Genomic DNA, 22373 nt, shown 5'->3' on the forward strand with positions numbered 1-22373 from the left:
ATGATCGTCCTATAACGCGAGCGGATTATTAATGATCGTTGAAATGATACTGGAACTGGGAACGTTGGACTGAACTAGTATGTTAGTATTTTGAGAGTTCTGCGTCGATCATTTCTGCAGAAGTGGTATCAAAATATGGAAACTCTATCGTGGACAGCGTGGATTGAAATTGAGTTAACTGAATCGATTCGGGGAAGTTTTTTCCGCGGTGAAAAACTTCACTTAAAAAAGGGACTCAGAAATTCGTTGTGCGATTTAACGAGGCATTTACCGCAGGGAAGACTGAGAAGTGAGACGAAGTGGACAGGAAAATAATTAACGAAAGTGGAAGTTGGATTCGATATATGATATTAAAGTGTCGACTCTTGGCACGTTGTTGTTGGTGAGGTTCGGCAACCGCGTGCCAATTTCACCCTGTGATGGCAGCCGTAAATCTACTTCCGAGCCCGCTGGGGAATTCATCGGAGTACAATTACACCGAATCCGAGTACCTCGAGAGGATGCTCGGACCTAAGCATCTGTCAATACGAATTGTACTTCCGGTGACTTTTGTCTATGTATTAATATTCGTTACTGGAGTCTTTGGGAACGTCGCTACGTGTTTCGTTATCATCAGGAATCCGGTGATGAAAACTGCAACCAATTACTACCTCTTTAGTCTTGCTGTGTCGGATCTCACCCTCTTATTACTCGGTAAGTGTTTTAGAGTTATAGTTCAGGGTGGCCGGAAATCCTGAGAAACCTGTAAATATCAGGTAATTTGACAAGAGTTATAGAAATTTTTATTTTGGTCATGGAAAGACCTGAAGATATCAATTTTCTGTCATGGGAATTAGAAATGATTTTTCGAAGTGAAGAATTTGCTTTTTTAAGTCAAGAAATTTTTTTTTTTTTTGGCTTAAACTGTTTATTTCGTAGAAAATATTTTTTTTCAATTCGAATTTCATTTCAACACAATACAGAGTTAAGGAGCTGAACGATTTACGTTTCAGTATAAACTTAATAGAACTGGGAAAATTCCAGGGAAAACTGGGTCCTAGGGCCTGGAAAACCTGGAAATTTCATGGAATATTTTTTTTTCGCAAATATTTGTGGCCAGCCTCTAATTACTGCCACTTTTTATCTCACGGTATTTCGAGATTATCATTTTTACCGTTTCGTGATTTAGCAGTTTACTTTTCCTTCGGTGGAAATTTACCCATGCAAATCTCTACAGAATTTTTTTTCATCCTCAATCTGTAGCGAATTTATCGGAGATCCATAGATTTATTTATATCAATTTTTTGGATGTTCTGTGCACATTTTTTTTTTTCAAGTTCAACTTTCTCTCTCTTTATTTCTTTCTGGCTGATGCTGAAATATTTCGGAGAGTTTTGATTTTCTTAAAACAACTGTGATACAATGTCAAAATCGGTTAGCCTGAAATTCTTTTGAAGAAACCTTTTTTTTTGGGGGGAAAAACTTCCCCAAAATTGAGTTTTTCCAATTCAAATGAATAAGAAAATGAGTTTTTCTGTAAAATACACCCTTTGTATAAATTCTTTCGACTTACATCAAAACTTTCGGCACAATATGTTGGACCATTAGCTATTATCGTAACGAAGTACATAATTCATACTGTATGAATTGGGCACGTGTCACGTTATTCAAATGAAGTCGATCTCTCAATTACACACAGGTTTGATGTCTCTAGGTTCATACGCAGGTGCGAATTCGCATTGCGTAACTCTGCCAGCTTATAACTTCACTTGTAATTTGACGATTCTAACCTTTTTCACAGGAAATTGAATAGAAAAGGATAAGGAATCTTGTGCAAAGTGATATAAAACGTACGGAAGCATCATTTTATTGGTTCAATTTCTTTTAGATATCGTAATTACAGTAAGAAGTTCATAAACGCACACAAAGATACATTGCAGGTCTTACATTTGGAAAGATTTTTTTTCTACGATTTTTTATTACAAATTTGAACTACATCCAATAACTTTTTCAAGTCATTTGAAGCATAATTGATCGAGTTATTAACCGGGGCGGAATTTGGTTTTTATACATGTTAATATAAGTCTTGAAGTACAAGAAAAAAATTGTTCTTCCATTATTTTAAACAAAATGGCGGTGAAGTGGCTGATGAAAGGAAACTTTTTTTTCCATGGACGACCACCTGCAGGTCGCAATTTTGAATCTAGAACAAAAAACTGAAAAGATCTTAGAAAAAGATGCCAAAATCTTGTAAAATGCGTAGGATTTTACAGAAATATTATTTTTCATAAAAATGGTGTCAATTTGAAGGAAAAAGTTTTAAGTTTTTTTCACTTTTTCCACTTTTTCCACTTTTTCCTTCGAATTGGCGCCATTTTCGTAAAAATTACTATTTCTGAAAAATCCTCCGCATTTCACAAGGTTTTGGCAACATCTTTCGGTTTTTGTTCTAGATTAAAAACTGCGACCTGCAGGTGGTAGCCCGTGAAAAAAAGAAGTTTCTTTTCATCAGCTAGTCCGCCGCTATTATGTTTCAAAATATTAAAAAAAAAATAATATCTTTATTGCAAGAATTATATTAACGTGTATGAAAAACATTATTGAAGAATATTGATTCATTTTATTAAAATCAATGTAAGAAAATGGCCCTTGATTTCGTGCACACAAGGTAGTATTACTCCTTAATGCAATGTTAGACTATATTTTGATGTCCGAAATTTCTTGATTTAACCTAGTTTAGGTTTAAAGTAGGGACTGTTTAGAACCTCCTTTAACCCTCCAGGGATATGGTTGAGCCTGCTTGCTTGATAAAACCCTACTCCATTGATAAGTGTCCATTGATTCTGATTGATTATGATTGAAGTACAACAAATACGATTAAAATGTATGAAATGAAATCCAGATCCGAATAAATAGGAATTTGTTCACAATTGGGTTTAATTGTATTTTCTGTATATTCAATCACTTAACAGGATTTTTCTATTCGTAAGAACGTTGAGTAAGTATACAGTTGAAATGTAATACTTAATTTTCAAATGTTTTCGAAACTTATCAAAATTACATCGAAATAGTTTTTGGATTATTCATTGTGAACACTTGAACATCGCTCTAATAACATGTCTATAGATAACGAGATGCAGGTCCAATAGAGGAATTGTAGATTGGATAGCTTCAAAATAGGTTCAATCGTCTACTGAGAGCGTCAGACTAGGGTTTGGAACTTTACTTTGTAGAAGTTAGAGGGTCAATGTAGAATTTCTAGGTTCAGTTTCCTTCAAAGTAGGTTTATATGAACATTGCTAGGGTCAAATGGAGGCGGTGAATTTCGACTTGGGATAACTCAGTTCCACAGCAGGTCTTTATCGCGTTGGCAATGTGCGTACACTCTGGATATCGCAATTTTCATCTGATCAGATGTGCGAAATTTAAATTTGGTTTGATCGATGTACTGAAAAAAATTAAATACACTTAGATTTTTATGAAAATTGGTACTCTAAGGTTCTTTAGGTCGCTGACCACGAATTTGAGGTCAGATTTGCGAAGTCCAAAATATCGAATCCAATATGGAACGACAAAAAATCTAAAACTATTTGGATTTTGGTAGAAATTAGTCGTAAGACGTTTTTTAGGTTGCCAATAAAGAATCCAAGGTCAAACTTCCAATGGTGTAGTGATATCAAGATTGCTGTATGTAATCACTGACAACGGGAGATTAGGGTGCGCTTTTACTTTGCCTTTTCCAACACTAATGGACTGCACGCAAGGTTGTCATTATTTTCATCGATCCGCAAACAAACAGAGAAAAGAATAACGATAAAAACAAATGAGTTTTCGGAAACTTTGCGGTATAAGAAATTGATCGAATCGTACATTTTAGTCGTAAGGCTGGTGACGATGATAAAATAATTTATAATAGTTTGAATGATATTTATAATAATTTTTAACAAACGTCAGTTATTAGAAGAAAGACACATTCTGAAAAGAAATAAAATAGCTTATTACTGGAAAGTAATATCACGTAAAATCAGAATTCAACTTACAATCAGGCTTTCACTGAACGCATGGAAATACTTGGTTTCACAAGTTTATCAAACTGCTCGAAGTTCAATATTAAAATGGTGTTCATTCAATTGAACTCCGCTGAAGTCTTGTGAAATTACTTGGATTTATATCAAGAATTTTATTTAAAGTTATACTATTTTACTTACTAATTATTTTTTAAACAGACTTTGAAAATAATTGAACAGAAATTGAAACAATGACGACAAAGTTTGAAATGTATCACGTAGTTTCTAGTTTTCCCAAGCATAGGTAAAATAGTCAACTCAATCTACAACCAATTTATCATACGACGTAACGGTAACAGAATACTATTTAATCTGAAATACTTTCGGATATCTGAGGATAGATACTGACGGATGTTATCTGGGAATTTAGCATATATTGCATTCCGGAAATTTATGTGTCAATTTTGTAACCCCAATTCTCACCCTCTGAATTTTATTTCATTTGAATTTAACTACCACTTTCGAGGCATCGCTCTTCTACAGAAGAACCCTTCAACACATATCCATCCGCATGTTTTATCGTGAATTCGTGATGTTCAATGTATGAATAATAAAATATGTTCAGCTCATGTATTTTCATCTGAAATTACACTTTCGTTATTTGAACTATGTCAAACAGATGACTTATTACTAGACATTTACAGAACGTCTGTTTATTATACTGATTCTTGAGCAGACGAATCAATTTTTCTATGTATTCTATGAATAATTTCAACTGTAAATATAGAGTCGAAAACATTTCACAATCGAAGATTTCCATTTGTTGGAAATGAATGAGAGTATAAGCTTGCGTTGAAGGATCATTACGATTGTAGAATCCGTGCCAATCTTTCCAGTAATATTCAGTTAGTATCAAAAAGTTCTGACTGCGGTATTTCAATAGAGAATTGAAATGTGTCATGGATATAACGGGTCCATTCACGACTCGTCCGTAGTCGCGATTCAGATCAGGATCCATAGGATCTCTTGCATTTGTATGCGCGCCAACTTGATGAATGGGAACGCAGAACAAAAGCCATTGAATGTTAGTTTCCTCTGACAACTGAAACGCGCATTGTGTTTCCGCATGCGGTGCACGTTGTTGGTAGGTGAGCCGTAAAAATCAATCCAACAAAAATTTTACCACCCAAGCTAAATTCGTTTCATCCCTATTCTGCCGGAGACGTAAGCAGGCGGACAATAAAAATGTTTTGGGAAACTGGGTCCCTTGGGAAGTAATGCCATTAACATATATCATTGGATAAAAATGTTGAACAAAAGTTGTAGCAATCTCCAGTCCATCACTGACAATTGGCAGATAACGTCATTGATTTTTATTTTATTCGCTTCTACCATCCTTAAACGATAGCTATATATTTTTTTAGATTAGTAGCACTCATAATTTGAAGCAAGAAATCACTTTTGAGGTGAATTTCACCCAGTGTGTGATCGACTAGGGTTAAAAAAAGTATTGAATCCTTTTGTGAGCATGCATTGCGTTGGCGATTCATGTATTCCGAACAATATCAACAATATGGGAACATGTAGAGTAAGATCTGTCTATCGGATAAACTCGATGCCCGTAACGTTTGGATAAAATCGATTGCGCGCGTGGCTATCGGGAATGCATGCAATTTTCAATATACAAGATATCACGTCTAGGCCATAGATATCGGTGCGGTTTTTTTCTTATTGGCAATAAAGTGTACGAAGATATGAAAAATAATTCATGTAATCTCCAGATACTTGCGTACAATATTTCGTACGATATTGGATGTGATAAAAGTATTCAACTGCAAGTTGTCAATCAATTGGGCGCCCATTTTCGCACTTTCGGATTTTGTTGGTCGTGTTTTGCCGGCCGAAATTTCAGACACACCTGACAAAATTAAGATTAATTTACCCGAGACAAACGATGTGTGGGAATCAGGTTTTCTCATGAAATACACCGAAGACAAGGAATTCTTAAACCTACAAAATAGATTTTGTTGGAGTCAATTTTCTTCAATGCATTATTCGATAGAGTGAAGTATTGTTTCGAGTGAACCTGATGATGTGTTTCCGAAATTGAGTCAAATGAATATTATTTAATTTGAACTTTGTCTATTGTTCTTCTAAGTTGCACTTTGCGAGCAATGAGAAACACTACGTGCTTTGAGACAATTCATCGGAAACATCAGTATACTAGTACTACAAACGGCCACTAGGCGGCGAACTTTCTCGCTACAAAAGTAGCTTCAGAGATATTTATAAAACCGGGTAGTCGGGTTGGAAGTCATATAATGATAATGTAAGATAAATTCGTCATCAAACCTATTACAAATCACAAATTGTATGATGCAAAGTTTCGAGTCATCAAAATTGTTATTGTCTGTCAATAAACAATTAATACTGACGCGTGTTTAATTTAGACTTCTGCATATACAACAATAAGATGCCGGGTTTCATCCATAAAGTATCGGGTAAGTCCTCCAAATTTTTGACTTAACAGAATTATAATTGACATAATTCAAAGAATACATTTTATACACTGAAATAACTTTAATGTTCAGTCAATGCTAAAAGTTTTGTGTCAATAAATTTCATTACTAGTTTCAACCATAGAATTCTTAACTCAACAGAAAATGCGTTAAGACAGGCTCAATTTGTTTTAATACAAAAATTTCAGATTTTTGAAACAAAATGATTACGGTGCGTTTACTCAGTTTTTTAGTCATTTCAATCACTAATTTTTTTTATACAAAATTCACATTATTGCAAGGAATTCACGATGGGTTATCTGGAATAAATTGACAGTCAGAATGATCATTCAAAAGCTTGATTCAGTTCTATGTTAGGTTGTCACAAGTATTTCGGCCAATAAAAGTGTTTTGTTGAGTTAAGTAAGTTTTGTGTTCGCCGTATTCAGTTGAATCAAACGAATCTCACTTGACTCAAATAATCCTTTCCCTACGTGTAAATATATTCAAACTGTACTGTTTAATTCAGTATATAGGAGAGATTAATGCCGATTCTATTTAAAGTGAATGGAAGTCGTTGAAATTATCTGACGTTGATTAATTGATCAATTCGCAAGCCCATTAACAGCTCGTGAAAGGCGTTGCGCGGTCGGAAAAGCCACCTTGTAAGCTGACCATTACTGAACAAACTTCTGAAGCTTGTTATAGATACGTGGATGTTAACAATATAACATAATCAGGCAGGCAAGAGAAGTCGTAAATTATATTAAATCGCCTATACTAATCTAATGAGGACGCTACTGGGTTTGCTTCGTTATATAGTAAGCCTGTAGCGTCCTTATGCAGGAAAAATGCGAGCGTTGAAAAATAAGCTCGAAAATGTATATTACACCATAAAGCTGTATATTTTTACTCATCTGAAGCATTCGTTTTACCTTATGATCTGATTGATTTGAAATTTAAAGATTTAAAGAAGACTTTGCAATTGTTGTGATCCGGAGTCTGAGATTAAAATTGGGAATTTGAAGATGACAGACGAAAGTGGAAAAAAGGAATTTGACTTATTTTGAAATGAAATCGCGGGGCGTTTCTGAGGATGCTGATAAAGAATATTTACTTGATGAGATTTGGCGAACACGTTTTTTATAAAACATTCGATTTTTTTCGCCGTCAAAAGTGATTGCGTAAAAAATTTTAACGTTTTTGTTTTAATGAATGGCCAACGAATTACATTTTTTTATGACTGAGGATTGGTATACAGCAATCAGAAGGACATTTAGAAAGCAATTGTAATTTTGTAACTAAGAGATGAATGAAATTTACATATGCGATAGCAGATTATTTATTCAGACATATTCAATAATATTTTCGGTGAATATTGCATAAAAATTTTCTTTTTAAATCTATATGTAACAAATGTTCATGGAAGTCAAAATAGCTCTGTACGGTACTAACAGGTAATGACATCAAATTTGTTGTTAATATCTTATTATTATGCTCAAGTTTTCAACCATCCATTGCTGAATATTATTAAGAGATTGCCATATTCTTGAGGTAAAGCTCGCCCTTAAGTCTTGTCATACTAAATGGTTTTTATTACCTTGTTTGTCTAAGACGGTGAAAAAGTAGAAAGAAAGAATATAGTTTTTGGTTGACTTACTTTTTTATCATCATGAATAGGTCAGTAAATAAAGTCAGCTGACAAAACGCATACTAATATGCCCGAATTATACTGAAAGTCATTATTTGTAATAGTCAGACGTTGTACTGATAATTGGTGAAATGGGCTTACAGCTTAAGTACACCTAAATACTAATTTCGAACATAAAAAGCGAATCCAGTTTATCAATCACTGTTTCAAATGATCTAACTTTACAAATAAATTGAACGTAATAACATCTCGACAGTCGACAAAGCGAATTTTTGCAACTTGGATAAATCTATTCAGAGAACTTTTTGATTAAAAAGACTGGATTTTTCATAAGCATAACTTTAGTCATGTGACGTAGAGTCAGCGGTATATATATAATATATAATATAGCAATGAATTTTCTAGATTGATTAGCTAAAATAAATGAGCTGAATGGAGGATTCTAAAAAATCATGAGGCGTAAAAAAATGTTCAATACTCCAGTTTGCAACACTGCCGTTATACTTTGTATGAGAACTTCTTTCCGGCAGGCACCATTCGTGTCCCTGCAGATGTTTTATTCGCATTTGATTATAATGTTAAATCTTACTCATCGATTATATATTCCAATAATAATTAAGTTAATTTCATGGGATTTGAATATATACGCTTCATTTGACTGCATAAATGGAGCTTTTAACTCAAGTTATGTCTGATTGTAAACGGTATACAGATACTTAGTACTTGAACAAGAATAATAAAGGAAAACGAACGTGGCCTTGCAATTTTATAGAAAGAACACTCCGTAAATATATGGCGTCAATGCTTTTTACTCAACAATTGGACGCCTAAGAATTGCTTATTCCAGTGTCTATACTTCAGTTTTATTCAGGGAGATACCAATCCTGAAAGATTGTTGAATAGACGTGATTTTTCTTGATCTACTTAACGTGTACCTGTTGGTGAGAATACATTATTTTAGATGGAACTGAATTTAACACAAACGTGGCGCTAAGGAAGGTATACTTACGATAATTGGTGGCTGCTCTTTAGCCTTCGCATTACACCAAGAATAAGAGGATTATTCGAATCCTGGAAAGGGTTTTGTCGAGCAGCCTATACAGTACAAAGAACAGTGAATGTCTGTCTGAGTGCCATTTTCCACCCTGAAACTGCGGAAATTATACTAATCTCGAACATAAGAACTCGAAAATGGTATACAGTTTTCATTAAGCCTTCAATTATTAGTCTTGTTATTCATTCGGAACAAGCTGCACAGAGGTTAAGGTATTTTTGAACCAATGGAATAAATTTTTTTAAAGTCCATTCACTTTAATCTAGTATCTCTTACTTGTTCCAAATATGATCACTTCAAATCAAACATTTCCTTTGAATTAAATTCGTCGAAATGATTTAGTCAAGCGAATTCCTTGATTCAACAAAAGCCTTTCTTGATCGATTGAAGTATTGAACTGAGTGAAACTTTTGATATGTTTCTGAAATTAATTCAACTAAATATCATTTCATTTGTAGTTTATGTATTATTCCTCCAAGTCACATGTTCGTTGATGGAAACAATTACGTACTTCAGATAAAATAAGTACATGAATCTGGCCAACAAAAAATTGACATAGATTGAAAGCCTTACTTTGTTGATCTAACTGGAGCTCGTTTGGTGTAACTGGTTGAATCAGTTGCACTAATTTGTTTTCGAGGTAAAAGAAACACCAAATGCTTTGAAAGAAGCAGAGAATATATAATTCATCGTAAACATCAGTACATTAGTACTATAAACGGCCACTAGGTGGTGAACTTTCTCGACACAAAAGTAGCTTCAGAGATAGTTATAAAGCTGGGTAGTCGGTTAAGAACTCAGCTACGGATAACCTAAGATAAGTTTGTCATCAGACCTATGACAAACAAAGAAAGCATGATTCCATGTTTCGAATCATCGAAATTGATATTGACAACAAATAAACACAAACTATTGACACATGTTCAATTTATAGTTTTACACATATAACATTACGTTTTCGGATTTTACCCATCAAATACCGGGTAAATCACGCAAAATTTTGAGTCAACAGAATTTGTAATGATATTATTGCAAGAAGACGTCTCATGCGCTTGAACAACCGATGTTCAGTCCATGCAAAAAACTTTTGTAGCAACGAATTTCATTACCTGCCCCAGCCATTGAACTCTTGACTCAGCGAAACATGAATTAGAAAAAGCTCAACCCTCTGTAGGCAATCTGGGTTGTATACTACCTGAGGCCCCCTTTCAAAGCAACGTCCCAGCTAGGGAAGCAGTAGTTGTGCGGCGCCATTGTTCTCCAAAAGTTGGCATAATATCAAAGTATGCTAGTTGCTTATTCTGAAGTGAACAGGAAGCAGGTAAAGCGCGCTCTGGATAATACACTATCCAGGGTTGCATAGATCTGTTAATTAAAAAGTGTCTCACAATTTTTCACGTGAAATTATTGTTCATTTTGGTTTTCAGTGCCAGAAGTCGTACTAAAAAAAATTTGTATTGAAAAATTAAAAATATCGAGACATAGTTTAGGCGGAGGTAAAAGTGAATTTCACTTCATTGTCGTTTTAATAAATACATATTGTAACTGATATTTTATGAGCCCTTTTTTGTATGAAAAATTTATTTCGCTATTTACATTCTCCAAAATATCAATTGTTTATGAAACATCAGTGAACTATCGGTCAGTCAAAAATATGCCAAATGCATCTTCGATATGAAAAATAAGCATACTTTTTCGAACGATCAACAAAACTACTATTAATTAGTACTAAACTAAAAAATGGACCGATTTCGTTTGATAGTTTTCAAGGTACTTATACGCATGTGCGGGAGTCCCTAAATTTCTTCCCTACAAAATCGATGGGACCTCTCACAAAGATCTATGGAGATATCTAGTATAAGTCTATAAAAAATGGATTGAGGGAACATTCGTATCTCTTATGGAGGTCCACTAAATGTTATTAGATAGTTAAATTTAACGAGCAGCAATAAAAAATCCACGTAGACCCATCTAGATGTTTGTTCGTTCACTGTTCAGGGTTTTTTCGTCAATTACGAGACTGTCGCATCACTGCACTCACCAATTGTCAAGTGGGGAAGATAGGTAGCGAGAGAAATGAATGTTTATGTATTGTGGTAAAAGGATTTTTTTTATTGATAAGTTTAATGCGTCATAATTATGATATTTGTAGTCAATGCCAAGTGGTTGCCAATACAAGTATTCTTGTTGGAATATGGAATCGGAATTGATTTTTCCGAAGATGCGCTCGGAGAAAAATTTCAGTCAATTCAACAAAATGGCTTTTTAACAACGTCTAGTTACTCCAAACAGAAACATGTTTTAAACAGTGAAAAGTTTTTCGATCCAGCTGGAAAACGAATAAACGGATTAGGATGACGTTGGTTAGACTTAGAACTGATCAAATTTTGGATAAGTTCGGTCCAGTAGTTCGTGAGTTATTCTGATGACAACATGAAGCTACAAAATATGATGTCTCGCAAGTGGATCGACAGATTTTGGTGATTTCGGTTTCAATCGATGCGGCTTTTCTCAACTTACAACTAACTGAATGTTGGATTTTATTGAATAAGTTTTTTCTGAGTCATTTGATCAACAAAATGAGAAGATACAAAAATTTTATTTGTCAATTTTGCTTGGGTTCGAAAGGCATGATAGCGTAAAGTTCGCAGGCTGGTCCCATCGAGGTTAGTAAAATTGACAACTTGCTTGTTTTCCAGCTACTTCTAAAATAAATAATCAGCAATGAATGTCATCATCTGATCAATTTTTTTAAGCAGTGCACTGCATTATTTAAACATAGAAACGTTTAGACCAGGCGAACTAGGATTTAACCCGGAAAAAATTGTAAGTAACGATTTTCCTTCGGAAATTGTTGGGTGTGGAGGGGGGGGGGGGGGGGGGGGCACTGGCAGTCTACATTTCGGTTGTCGGGATTCGCATCCCGTTGCTTCAGCCGCCATCTTGAATTTACTGAATAACTCGCTTATTTTCAATTTCACACGGAAAATGTGACGACCAAAGTTGCTTGAAATTAAATTTCCTACAATTTCGGTTCTCATTAATTTTTCCTTAGGGTCGCGTCAGTAAAAAAGAATTTAAAATATTGAGGGTCACGGACTGAACGATTTGACATGAAACACTAATATGATAAGAGTTGAATTATTCGAAAAACAGAAATTAATCAATATTAATTATGGACATTCATATGGTACAATTGCTTTGATGTATCATCGCTTTGTTCTCGCTAGTGGAATCCGATGAAGTGGGACGCACTTGTTATATCGCTAATTTTCAGGTCGATACTGTTTTGACGATTCAGATGTAAAATTGGTAAATTCAATTTCTCTTGCGTATAAAAAAATCGTCATGTACTTTCTGGATCAAATACTGAAGCTTCTGAACGAATTTGCACCCTTGGGCATAGTGGCTTCGAGTGCTGTGACATAAATATAAAAATTTTCACTGAAATCCGTCAAAGAATCTACGCATATACAAAATCCTTGGTTATATTTCCTCCAGTTTGCACTTGGATTTTACTCAATGGACTCAAGTTGAGGTTTAAATCTTAGAATCTTAGCCTTGGATGTGGAAAATATAAAATGGTTACATGTTTGTTGTGTACCTCTTACCCTGAACTGAACGGAAAATTACAACAAGTAGCAAGGAAGTAGCTAAGCACTAATCAGCTGCATAACACCTTATATGAGGTTTGATAAGTGTTACCTCAAAGTTATATAACTGTGCCTGCTGGGAGGTGAGAAATGGACGGAGTGGCGAGTTGTGAACCCAGCAATTTCTCACTCCTTCAGCTAAAGTACTTCTTGCCCACCGAAGCTTTCAAGGAACAGACTGCAGATCTGCAATCGATCAACGTCTCTCATTCGTAATTGCACGACGTACGATGAAGTGGCTGTGATGCCATTCGAAAGGGTTGGCGACACCAACTCATTTTCCATTTCGATTATCTGTTGTTTTCTTTCATATCGAAGGTGAATGAATGATTTATTGCATCGGAAAGCAAATTTTATATCCGTTAAAGGAACTTTGCCGAGTTAGAAACGAGGTGGAAACTTTGTCAACAATTTTTATTTCTGAATTTAATTAACCAGATATTTTAGTTGTTTAAAAGTTAACTTAAGCGTTACGCATTTTTTGAATTTAAAATGAAATATGAAAGCGATTTATAGGAGCACATCTATTCTGGCTTCACTTTGGTTTCATTGACTACTGAAAATCTTATTTTTTGCATATGTAAGCGTCAATATTCACAGTTATTATTTATAATATGTGCCTAAAATAAAAAATCATCGTGTAATTCAATTTCCTATGAGCCTGGTGGAAAGACTTCTGCTCGAATGAATCAATACTCTGACCGTTTTGAGTAACGTTGCTCCAAGATTTCAGATAATGGAATTTTGGAATGACTACTACATTCTACGAGCTGTCGCAGTGTTTTATTCATCCACATTTTTACGATTGATCTGAAATCTCGAAAATTCTGACATAATATAATGGATCCAAAAATGCTAAGAGTTCTATGATTATCGCTTAAAGTTACGGTGTTATTAATACGAATATTTTTTTTTATCTTAATTTAACATATAAATATAGAGAACAATTTGCGGATTCAAGCCGGTAATTGACGAAGGTGACGGTGACGGGATTAAAAAAAGACCTAAAGCGACAAAAACGATAATGACAAAAATGGCTATAACAACTCAATGTAAAGATATGTCGTCTAGCGTGAAATTACACGACTAGATTCCCTAACAGGGAAATTAAATTGAGTCAAACATATTTTTTCGAGTTTCGTTGACGTCAGTAATTAGTTCCCTTGGGATCTCATCATGCCTGCAGGTCCTAACTTATCCCTTTCCATCTCTAGCGACATCTTGAACACAGTGTTATTCTTATTAACTTCAAACCTGATTTGTCACGTTCTCTCTCAACACATGCGGCAAGGAATATTTGTAACTAAAACGGCTATAACTATGTTGCTATATCATAAAACTGAAAAGGTACAGTATACTTGAATCCTCGCTGAAAAAGTTAGCCGAAATTTGTACGATCTTGTATATATAACTGCAGTTTCCATCATTTGATAATAAGTTGGGGACAACGAACTTTGAGGTTATTTGAAATTGCGTTGAATTGAGTCCCTAACCTCATCCCTGAGTTTAGCAGAAGGCAATATCTGTTGTGACTGATGGTCAGGTGCAAAGAGGTGTATTCTGGATAAAATGAGATATACATCTAGGTGTACTATAGTTTGTCTTTTTTGGTTTCCGTTTGGTATTATAGAAAAAGCGATATCCTTCGAGCGTGAAGCGAAGAGTAAACTGGTGGTGAAGCTACAGCGGACCCGTTTTTCGGCCTTGTTGGCATTCTGGAATCCCCGATTTACATAATGATAAAAAATTGCGATTTAAAATTTTTTCATACCTGTACGGAGGCATACCTTAATATCGTGTAGTAGTCCTATCTTTACCGACCGAGCAAACAAGCAGCAGATCGTGACAGCAGTCTTAGTTCTCGTCTGGCAACCTCAATATTGCATGAAAATAGTCTCAAGATGGCTGATTTTCCTCCTCATTCTTTCCGGATTGTGCAAAGTATCTCGCTACTGACTTTTCAGCCCTTGAAATCCGGTAAATGTGGGAATAGTAAGACGCATTAAAAATTCACACATTTTTTTACGATTTTTGCGACACGAGTAAGTGTCCTGAATTCCGCTAAAGAACAGCGATGCACTCTCGAAATTTTAAGCCCGTCCGTTCGTTCGTCTATTTAATATATGAAGAAATAGGGTGCGTTTGCTCAGTCGGTAAGGGCAGGAGTACTACATTACCTTAAGGCCTTATAGGTATATGGGATTTCGTCGACTTTCAGAGGTACATTTAGATAAATGGTGAGAAAAAGTGACGCATATTTTGACAAATTTTTTTTATACATCATTTATTCGATTGGTTGACTACATAGCAAAATCAAAATGACAAAATATTAAAAGATGGCGTAGTTATTGGTTGGTAAATAAATAGTTTCTCTTCACGCACGCATCGATCTAGGTGTCTGTTCGCGCCTTTGGCGATCTGTGCGGTATCAAAGACGCAGGGCATAGTTAGAATATAGTTTCAGCGCAAAAAACCAGGGGGCAGGCGAATGCCGCTTACGCCCGAGAGCCGCGAGCGCGCGGTTTTGCGCAGATAAGTTTCGGCAGTGAGCGAGTGCGGACGAGCGCGTCTTGGCGAGCGTTTCATAACTTGCCGGACACTCGATCAGGTCTCTATATTGTGTCCACTCTCTATTATGGTGTTCCATGTATCAGGGTGCATTAGCACAAGGGGCTCGACTCTTAGAGCCACTAGCCAATTGTTCGACTAGCTCATCAAGCTAGTCAGGGAGCATCAGCTGGACGAGTCACATGATGTGCTCACGGAAGGTGATCTCAGGATCACCTCCGGGGTACACCCCTAATGCGACCTTGTGTCCACATCCTGCAACATGATGGAGGCCCCGAGGCGTCGGAGGCCGGGTTGCAGGGTTAGCGGGGTGTACTTTCCACAATACTATACAGATTGATCAAAGTCTCGTCCCCTCGGAGTGTTGTTTCTCTTACTATTAAGTCCGTCCCTCCCACGTTAATTAGACTCAGGTAAGAGAGCTCTCTTGGGTAGCGATAATAGATGCAGAAAGTAAGATTGACCTCAGATGTTCCTCACTTCGATGTATCCATGTCTGATGTGTCTCTACTCTATGAGGTTTTTTACGCCCGAGCAAGTTATAGTTCACTACATAACCCGCGAAATAACTGTGTTCTTATTTCAAACCCCGTCAATTCGATCCTCCTCGAATTCTCAACCTTCGAGCTATAATTCAATAAAACAGTGTCTGAAGAAAAATGCATATATTTATAATTGCGTGATAGACGTATCTAATTGTAAAATCTGAACCAACAATATTATTTAAAAAAATGTTTAAAAAGTAAAATTCGGGCATGTAAATTTTTTGACTCACTTCTCTACTGGTAATTTTTTTTTTTTTTTTGTTCATTATTGTGTAATTAAATTTTTGTTCTCCGCGGTACACACTTAAGAATTGATACGTAAAATACGCCGTAAAAATTTTAAAGCGATCAAATCCTCAATTTATGAGTTAGAGCATTTGCGCGGTAAAAAAAGAACGAATCGTGCGAAAACGGCATTAAACTTAACGGTAGGACTCACAACGTGGTATCTGTTATAAATGCAATTTTACCTTAATTAATCGGTGCAAAACAATTGCCACACTAGTAAGGACTCGTGTATGAGATCCGTGAATATCTCTGTCAATTTCAAACGGATTTGCATGAAATTTGATATACTAATGTTTCTTGGACCACTGATTACGAACTCTCAACTCAAAATTCGAATATTCATAATGGTGGATCTAATATGGTGAACCAAAATTCAGAAATTCACACGATTCCGATCAAACTCGGTACTTGGGGGGTTTTTGAGGTCGCTGATTACGAACCTGAACTCGAAAATCCTACCGCAGCCTTCTCGTGGCACACTTTGGGGTCATAGTCATATTTATCACCAGCTAATAACGAAGGTGACAGTCATAATGGAATACGGTATTCCGAATACCGCTAGTTAGTTGATGCCGACACATTGGGTCCGCCAGTTTGAATTTCCGAATTTGGACTTGAGATTCGTAATCAGCGACCTCGAAACCCTCCGAGTACCGAGTTTCGTTAGAATCGAGGTCATTTTTGAATTTCGGTCCGGCATATTGGATCCACCATTTTGAATTTTTAAATTTCGAGTTCAGATTCAAAATCAGCGACCTAAGTAACCAACCGTTGTGAGGGTTTCAACTTGAATACGAAATTATTATTCGACGTCTAAGACGTCTCCAGTATGCTTCTTCTCGTTTCTGGCGGCAATCTTGGCTTCCTTAGTCGCTTTTTCAGAATTTCTACCTATCCTGTTACCCGTCTGCTTTCAAAATAATAAATATTTGGACGCTGCAAATGCTGTAACTTGAACAATTTTTTAAACTCTTCTGTTCTGAAATGCTTAAAATATTTTTAAAAGTTCAAGCTAATGTAATATCTATAAAGAAATAAAATAAAATATAAAATTTCTGTAATTTTTCGTGTATTTAAAGCTTCAAGTTACCGTGATTTACTGCACTGAAAAAGCTCGGTGTAGGACTAATGAAATCAACGCACCCGTCACGCTACTTTAGGGAAATAAAATAGCGATGTAAAACACGTAACGTATAAAAGCAAAGTACCGAAGTTAAGAATGTACTGGCTATTCATTCAAAGCCAAAAGTGAGGCTTCTTGGCAATATTGAATACTTTATGATAAGTTAAAAATCGACAAAAATCAACCACAATGAAGACGATGAGAAAATTAAGTTTGAATAATAATTATGCCCAAAAGTTATCAATAAATTTTTTAAACGAAACGTTGTTAGACAAATTTCCAAGGAATGTTTTTCTTTTCATGTGAAATCAATTCGTTGATTTTTTTTTTAATATACATGAATTTTTTAAGAATTTTCTCATATTTTTGAAATTTCCGTTTTCGAAAATTTTAAATTTTGAAAAATAGAGGAAATATCGTGAATTTCCGATACGTTTTCGTAGACACGTTGTACATTACAATTGAAAAGTTTTCGGGGCACTGAACGAATAGTTTCGTAAATACAGCCTTAACAAACCTTCAAAAACGGAAATATAAAAAATGTGAGAAAAAATTCATGTGTATTCAGTAAAATTAACAAATCTGTTTCATACGACAGACAAAAAACATTCCCTGGAAATTTGTTAAATGATGTTTTGTTTAAACAATTTATTAATAACCTTTAGGCATTATTATTGTTCAAATTTAATTTTCTTATCGTTTTTATTGTGGTTGAATTTTTTTCAGATTCTCGTCTTCTCATAAAGTATTCGATACTGCCGAAGACACTCACTTTTGTTTGAGAATGTATAGCCAATACATCCTTTATGTCAGGTCGAATAAATCAGATTTCGTAGCATCAGTAAGCGCGTGGGGTCTTCGGAGACCCCATTTTGTTGATTCAATATCATCATCTGTACTATAACTAAAAAGTTTTATACCGAAGATTACGTTCGTCTATGCGTCTTTCAGTAAGGATTTACGTGTTGCACGTGTCAAATCTATTGCTTATCAGAAATAAATAATATTCCATCTCAGAAGTCGAAGATCCTAAAAAATTTCACCACGATGGCCGACATCGAATGAAAATAGTTCTTTTCGAGCATAGTTGGTAAGGCGAATATATAAACAAACAGAATAATCTATGGCGCAAATTTTTTAATAAATGAGTACAGGTTTTATTGAACTCGAAAAAGCACATTTTTCAAGTAACAAAAAAGTACATGTAATGAGAAGAGAGAATTAAACAAATATTCATTTCGATAATACTTCTCGCTATACACCGCGATCAGTAAATGTGGGGTCCATCGAGACCCCGATGAAGTTAGTAACTTATGGCTGCGAAGTGAATGACGAAAACAGCGCGCCAACTTAGGATATAACTTTATTGGAAGGTTTTTCGGAGGTACTGAAAATGGCTGCGCTGGGAAAATTCTTTTGTAGCAACAGAGGGGAAAAATAAAAGACCCGGGGTCTTTATGACCCCCACGTGCCCTACGTAGGGTTAAAACCAAATGTGGAACTCAGAATCCAGTAATTCATGTTGTAACTAAAAAAAAACCAGGTGACCCAGATTTTGAAAGTACTGGAATGGAGAATTCACACTTTTTGGGTAGCCACACAGGGTAGATTTTCAACGACATAAGTAAGTGAGTAAGCGCACTTTTTCTTTTTCCTTTTCCTTTTACTTTATTGTCGGTTTTACTGCGGACTGAGTTTTTTTGTAGGTTTCCTCCAAACCCTTCTTCTTTATGATCACGTGCTCGAATGGCTAACGTGAGCAGGAATCCGCAGATTATCGATTAAGTCTCTGCTTGCTTTAGTTACAAAAATACTTTCACATATCAGCTGAATCTCCTCTATTTTTATGGCGCACTATTGATTGCAATGATTGTAATAAATGAGACCATTAAACCACAATATGAAAGCCCAGCGAATCTACAAACGCTGTGTGTAACTTCGCTCATAAAATAAATATTGGGATAACGTAGGGATGCAATTTTATAACAGTGGTCAATTTTCTTTTCCAAGTATTTCCTTATTTTTTATAACGATTGGGAATAGTTTATTGCAAGATTCCATTGTGAGAAGCATGGTGTAAAATAGATCAAATCGTATCAGGAACTTAACTACTTGCGAAAATATTACTTAACACAGTGTTGTGCAATTATTTAAAATTTTACTTAGTATTCGTATATTTCAGCAAGAAGAATAAATGTAAGCGTGAATAAATATCAAACATAAATAATAAATAAAGGCGTGATGTTTTACAAAGGAGACAATGAAGTTTTCGAAGGTTTTTAAAATAAAATCGACGGTTGATGCAAAATGTCTTTATTTTACACAGAAGTTTATATTCTAAACAGAAATATAACTCTTGATCTGAAAATTATTTCACCAACATTATGGATAAACTACCGATAGGTGTGAAACAAATAAATTCAAGTAACGCTGAAATGTTATTTCATTCTCACAATTCTGATACCATTAATTGCAGAACAGGTACATACATTCGCAGACCAAAGACTCAGATTTTTAGAATAACAGATTTGTTTAAGTATATTGAAGCAATTTCAGAAAAGCCTTCAAGTTCTATGGTGGAAACTTTGAAAAAAAAAGAACCTCTTTCTGTCTGACTGGAATTTCATTCTGATAAAAACGCGTTGGAAGTTTTATTACAAGGTACTATTCGCTCGTTGGAAACAACGTGGCTACTAACAGGATCACGGTGAAAGCTTTCCAGGATTGCACTCCTGCCCTGTACACAGCTCAGCTGCGAATTGGTTTGTGTGCTCTCGAGAATCAACGTTTTGAACTATTTTTCAAAAAAGCATACCTTGGCAAAAGTAATGGAAACCATTACTCCACCAACTTTTCCTTTACCTCTCTTTATCTCTCTCTAGATATATGTATATTACATACAACCTACTAATATATTCTACCGGGTGTTTCACGTGTCTTCATAATTTTCATCATCCGTTGGAACCTTTCTCCATAAATCAGACAGTTTATTGGCTCGACTTTGACGCGAACAAATCCATCAAGATATGGAAATAGCTCCGCTAATACCATTGGATTAAGGTCACAGTATATGTGTTTCATCGCTTACTCAGCTCACTTTTATAAATACTGATTGTCGTTTGTTTTGCGGATATGTTTTTTGTCCTAACCTTATCATATTTTGTTATTTAGTTCAAGGGCTGTTGTGTGAAACCTTGGAAATAAGATCGTATTACAACCTGAGAAAGTGTCTGGATTATCTGTGGTATATTCTTTTCTGAGAGCCGGTGAAGCTCAGATCCTTTCATAAGATCCCTCCTTAGGATGCGGGGACTGTCGGCGAGGAACAGATACGTATTTACTCGCCCCTCACGGTTTATCCGCCATAGTAGCTATATGTATACAAACATGGTGGATCGTCAAGACTGCTATGTGGCTAAGGCCGTAGTACTTCCGTCAAAGGAAAAGCCTATTTCGAAAAAGTGTTTTGTTGGAACTCCAGCGGTTGCTTTGATGACCTTTGTAGATATACTTTCATGGAATGTAGATTTTTCAAGATATGTAATTCACGATTCCTTGTGAATTATTCGCGGAAAGAAGAGGCTTATGGTTATTAGAAAATGTTTCGAGAAACGTGGTACAGTCTACAAGTAATTCCCCTCCACCTACAAAAAGAAGAAAAATGTCTGGATGGGCAAACTCATAAGAAGTTGAATACGGTAGCTTATAGGTAGCGGAATAGCCATTGATGAAAGTGAAAGTGTATACTATGCTTGAGAAACAAAATTATTGTTGGCATAGTTAGATATGCTAAACTACACTTTTCAGAATGTTTGAACAGAATATATTTCCGAATTTTTTTAGATTTGTAAACATGTTTACAAAGAGACAGCAAAATACAATCGCATTGGATCAAAAAATATTTGTCCTGAGATGTCATTTGAATATTCTTTACGATGGGTATAAGGATTCACGTATTACTTTGCATCGCTTGTTTATCGAGTGAAACGATAAAGAACAAAATATTTGGTATTCTGTAAGTGACTTTTCAGCTATCACCTGGCATGCAACCATGATCAGTAAGCATGGTACTTAGGCAATTAGCTTCATGCATAATAATTCGAGGATTAGACTTATTACGAGATTTCAGGGTTTACGTCGACGGCCCCAAAGTTCAGGTTCAAAGTTTACCGAGAGCTCACCGAAAAAAAAAAATACTTGGTTTTTAAGTTTGAGATGGATTGTCGAGTTCGTGTCTAGAGTCATTTCGTAATAATAAACTCCCAAAACTCACTGGACCCCTGGGGAATACAGATATATGGGATATTTAATAATGCATGCAGTGTAAGACATTTCATTTCCTACAACTTATGTGTTTTACTTAACAACAGTTCTTGGTGGATTGGGTTGTTTTGCTTAGGGATTTTAAAAACATCATAAAAGTCATTAAAATATTCAACACGAAAAACCGGTGAAAGGTTTTATAAAAAACGTTGATTTCTATTATTAATAACGTCATGTCAGAACCTTTACTTGCCGTATTTTATGCAGAAGGGATTAAAGATACGTAAACAAAGTTTCTTCAAATTCTTATTCAACGATAAATTTTTCATATATGTGACTGTCAGTGATCAGTTTAGCAAGAAAAGATACACTATAATCATAAGGGGCGTCCATTACTCACGTGATCCATTTTTCCGAGTCGGTCGGTACATAATTGAGCGTATAAATGTATACTCTATCGATAATTTACCGACCGAAAATAATAAACTTTATTGTAGCCAAAACAAAAATTTAACTCTAGTCCACTTGGTATTTATTGGCAAGAATTGCACAAAAAATACACGCGATATGGCTCAAGACCTCCCATCCCCATCCATACGTAAAAATTGCTAAGTCAAACTCAGAACCTTAATGAAAAATCGTAAACCGTACTTGTTGCGCTCTGGGTTGCCTATACATCGTAGATTACAATGTTGATATGTTCGGTACTCTCGGATCTTTGCGATTTCCGCGGGCAGGATTGTT

The 22373-nt window shown here is 35.4% G+C and overlaps 1 protein-coding gene across 1 annotated transcript in view; it reads left to right on the forward strand.

The window, feature by feature from the left end:
- Nucleotides 1–419: 419 nt before the first annotated feature.
- Nucleotides 420–22373, forward strand: part of LOC124406553 (neuropeptides capa receptor-like) — a 37760-nt gene continuing 15806 nt past the window's right edge. Inside the window, exon 1 of the mRNA XM_046882024.1 lies at nt 420–693. Coding sequence (XP_046737980.1) covers nt 420–693 — 274 coding nt within the window. The remainder of the gene's footprint in view (nt 694–22373) is intronic.

This window comes from Diprion similis, chromosome 1, assembly GCF_021155765.1.
Source record: "Diprion similis isolate iyDipSimi1 chromosome 1, iyDipSimi1.1, whole genome shotgun sequence".
Lineage (NCBI taxonomy): Eukaryota > Metazoa > Arthropoda > Insecta > Hymenoptera > Diprionidae > Diprion > Diprion similis.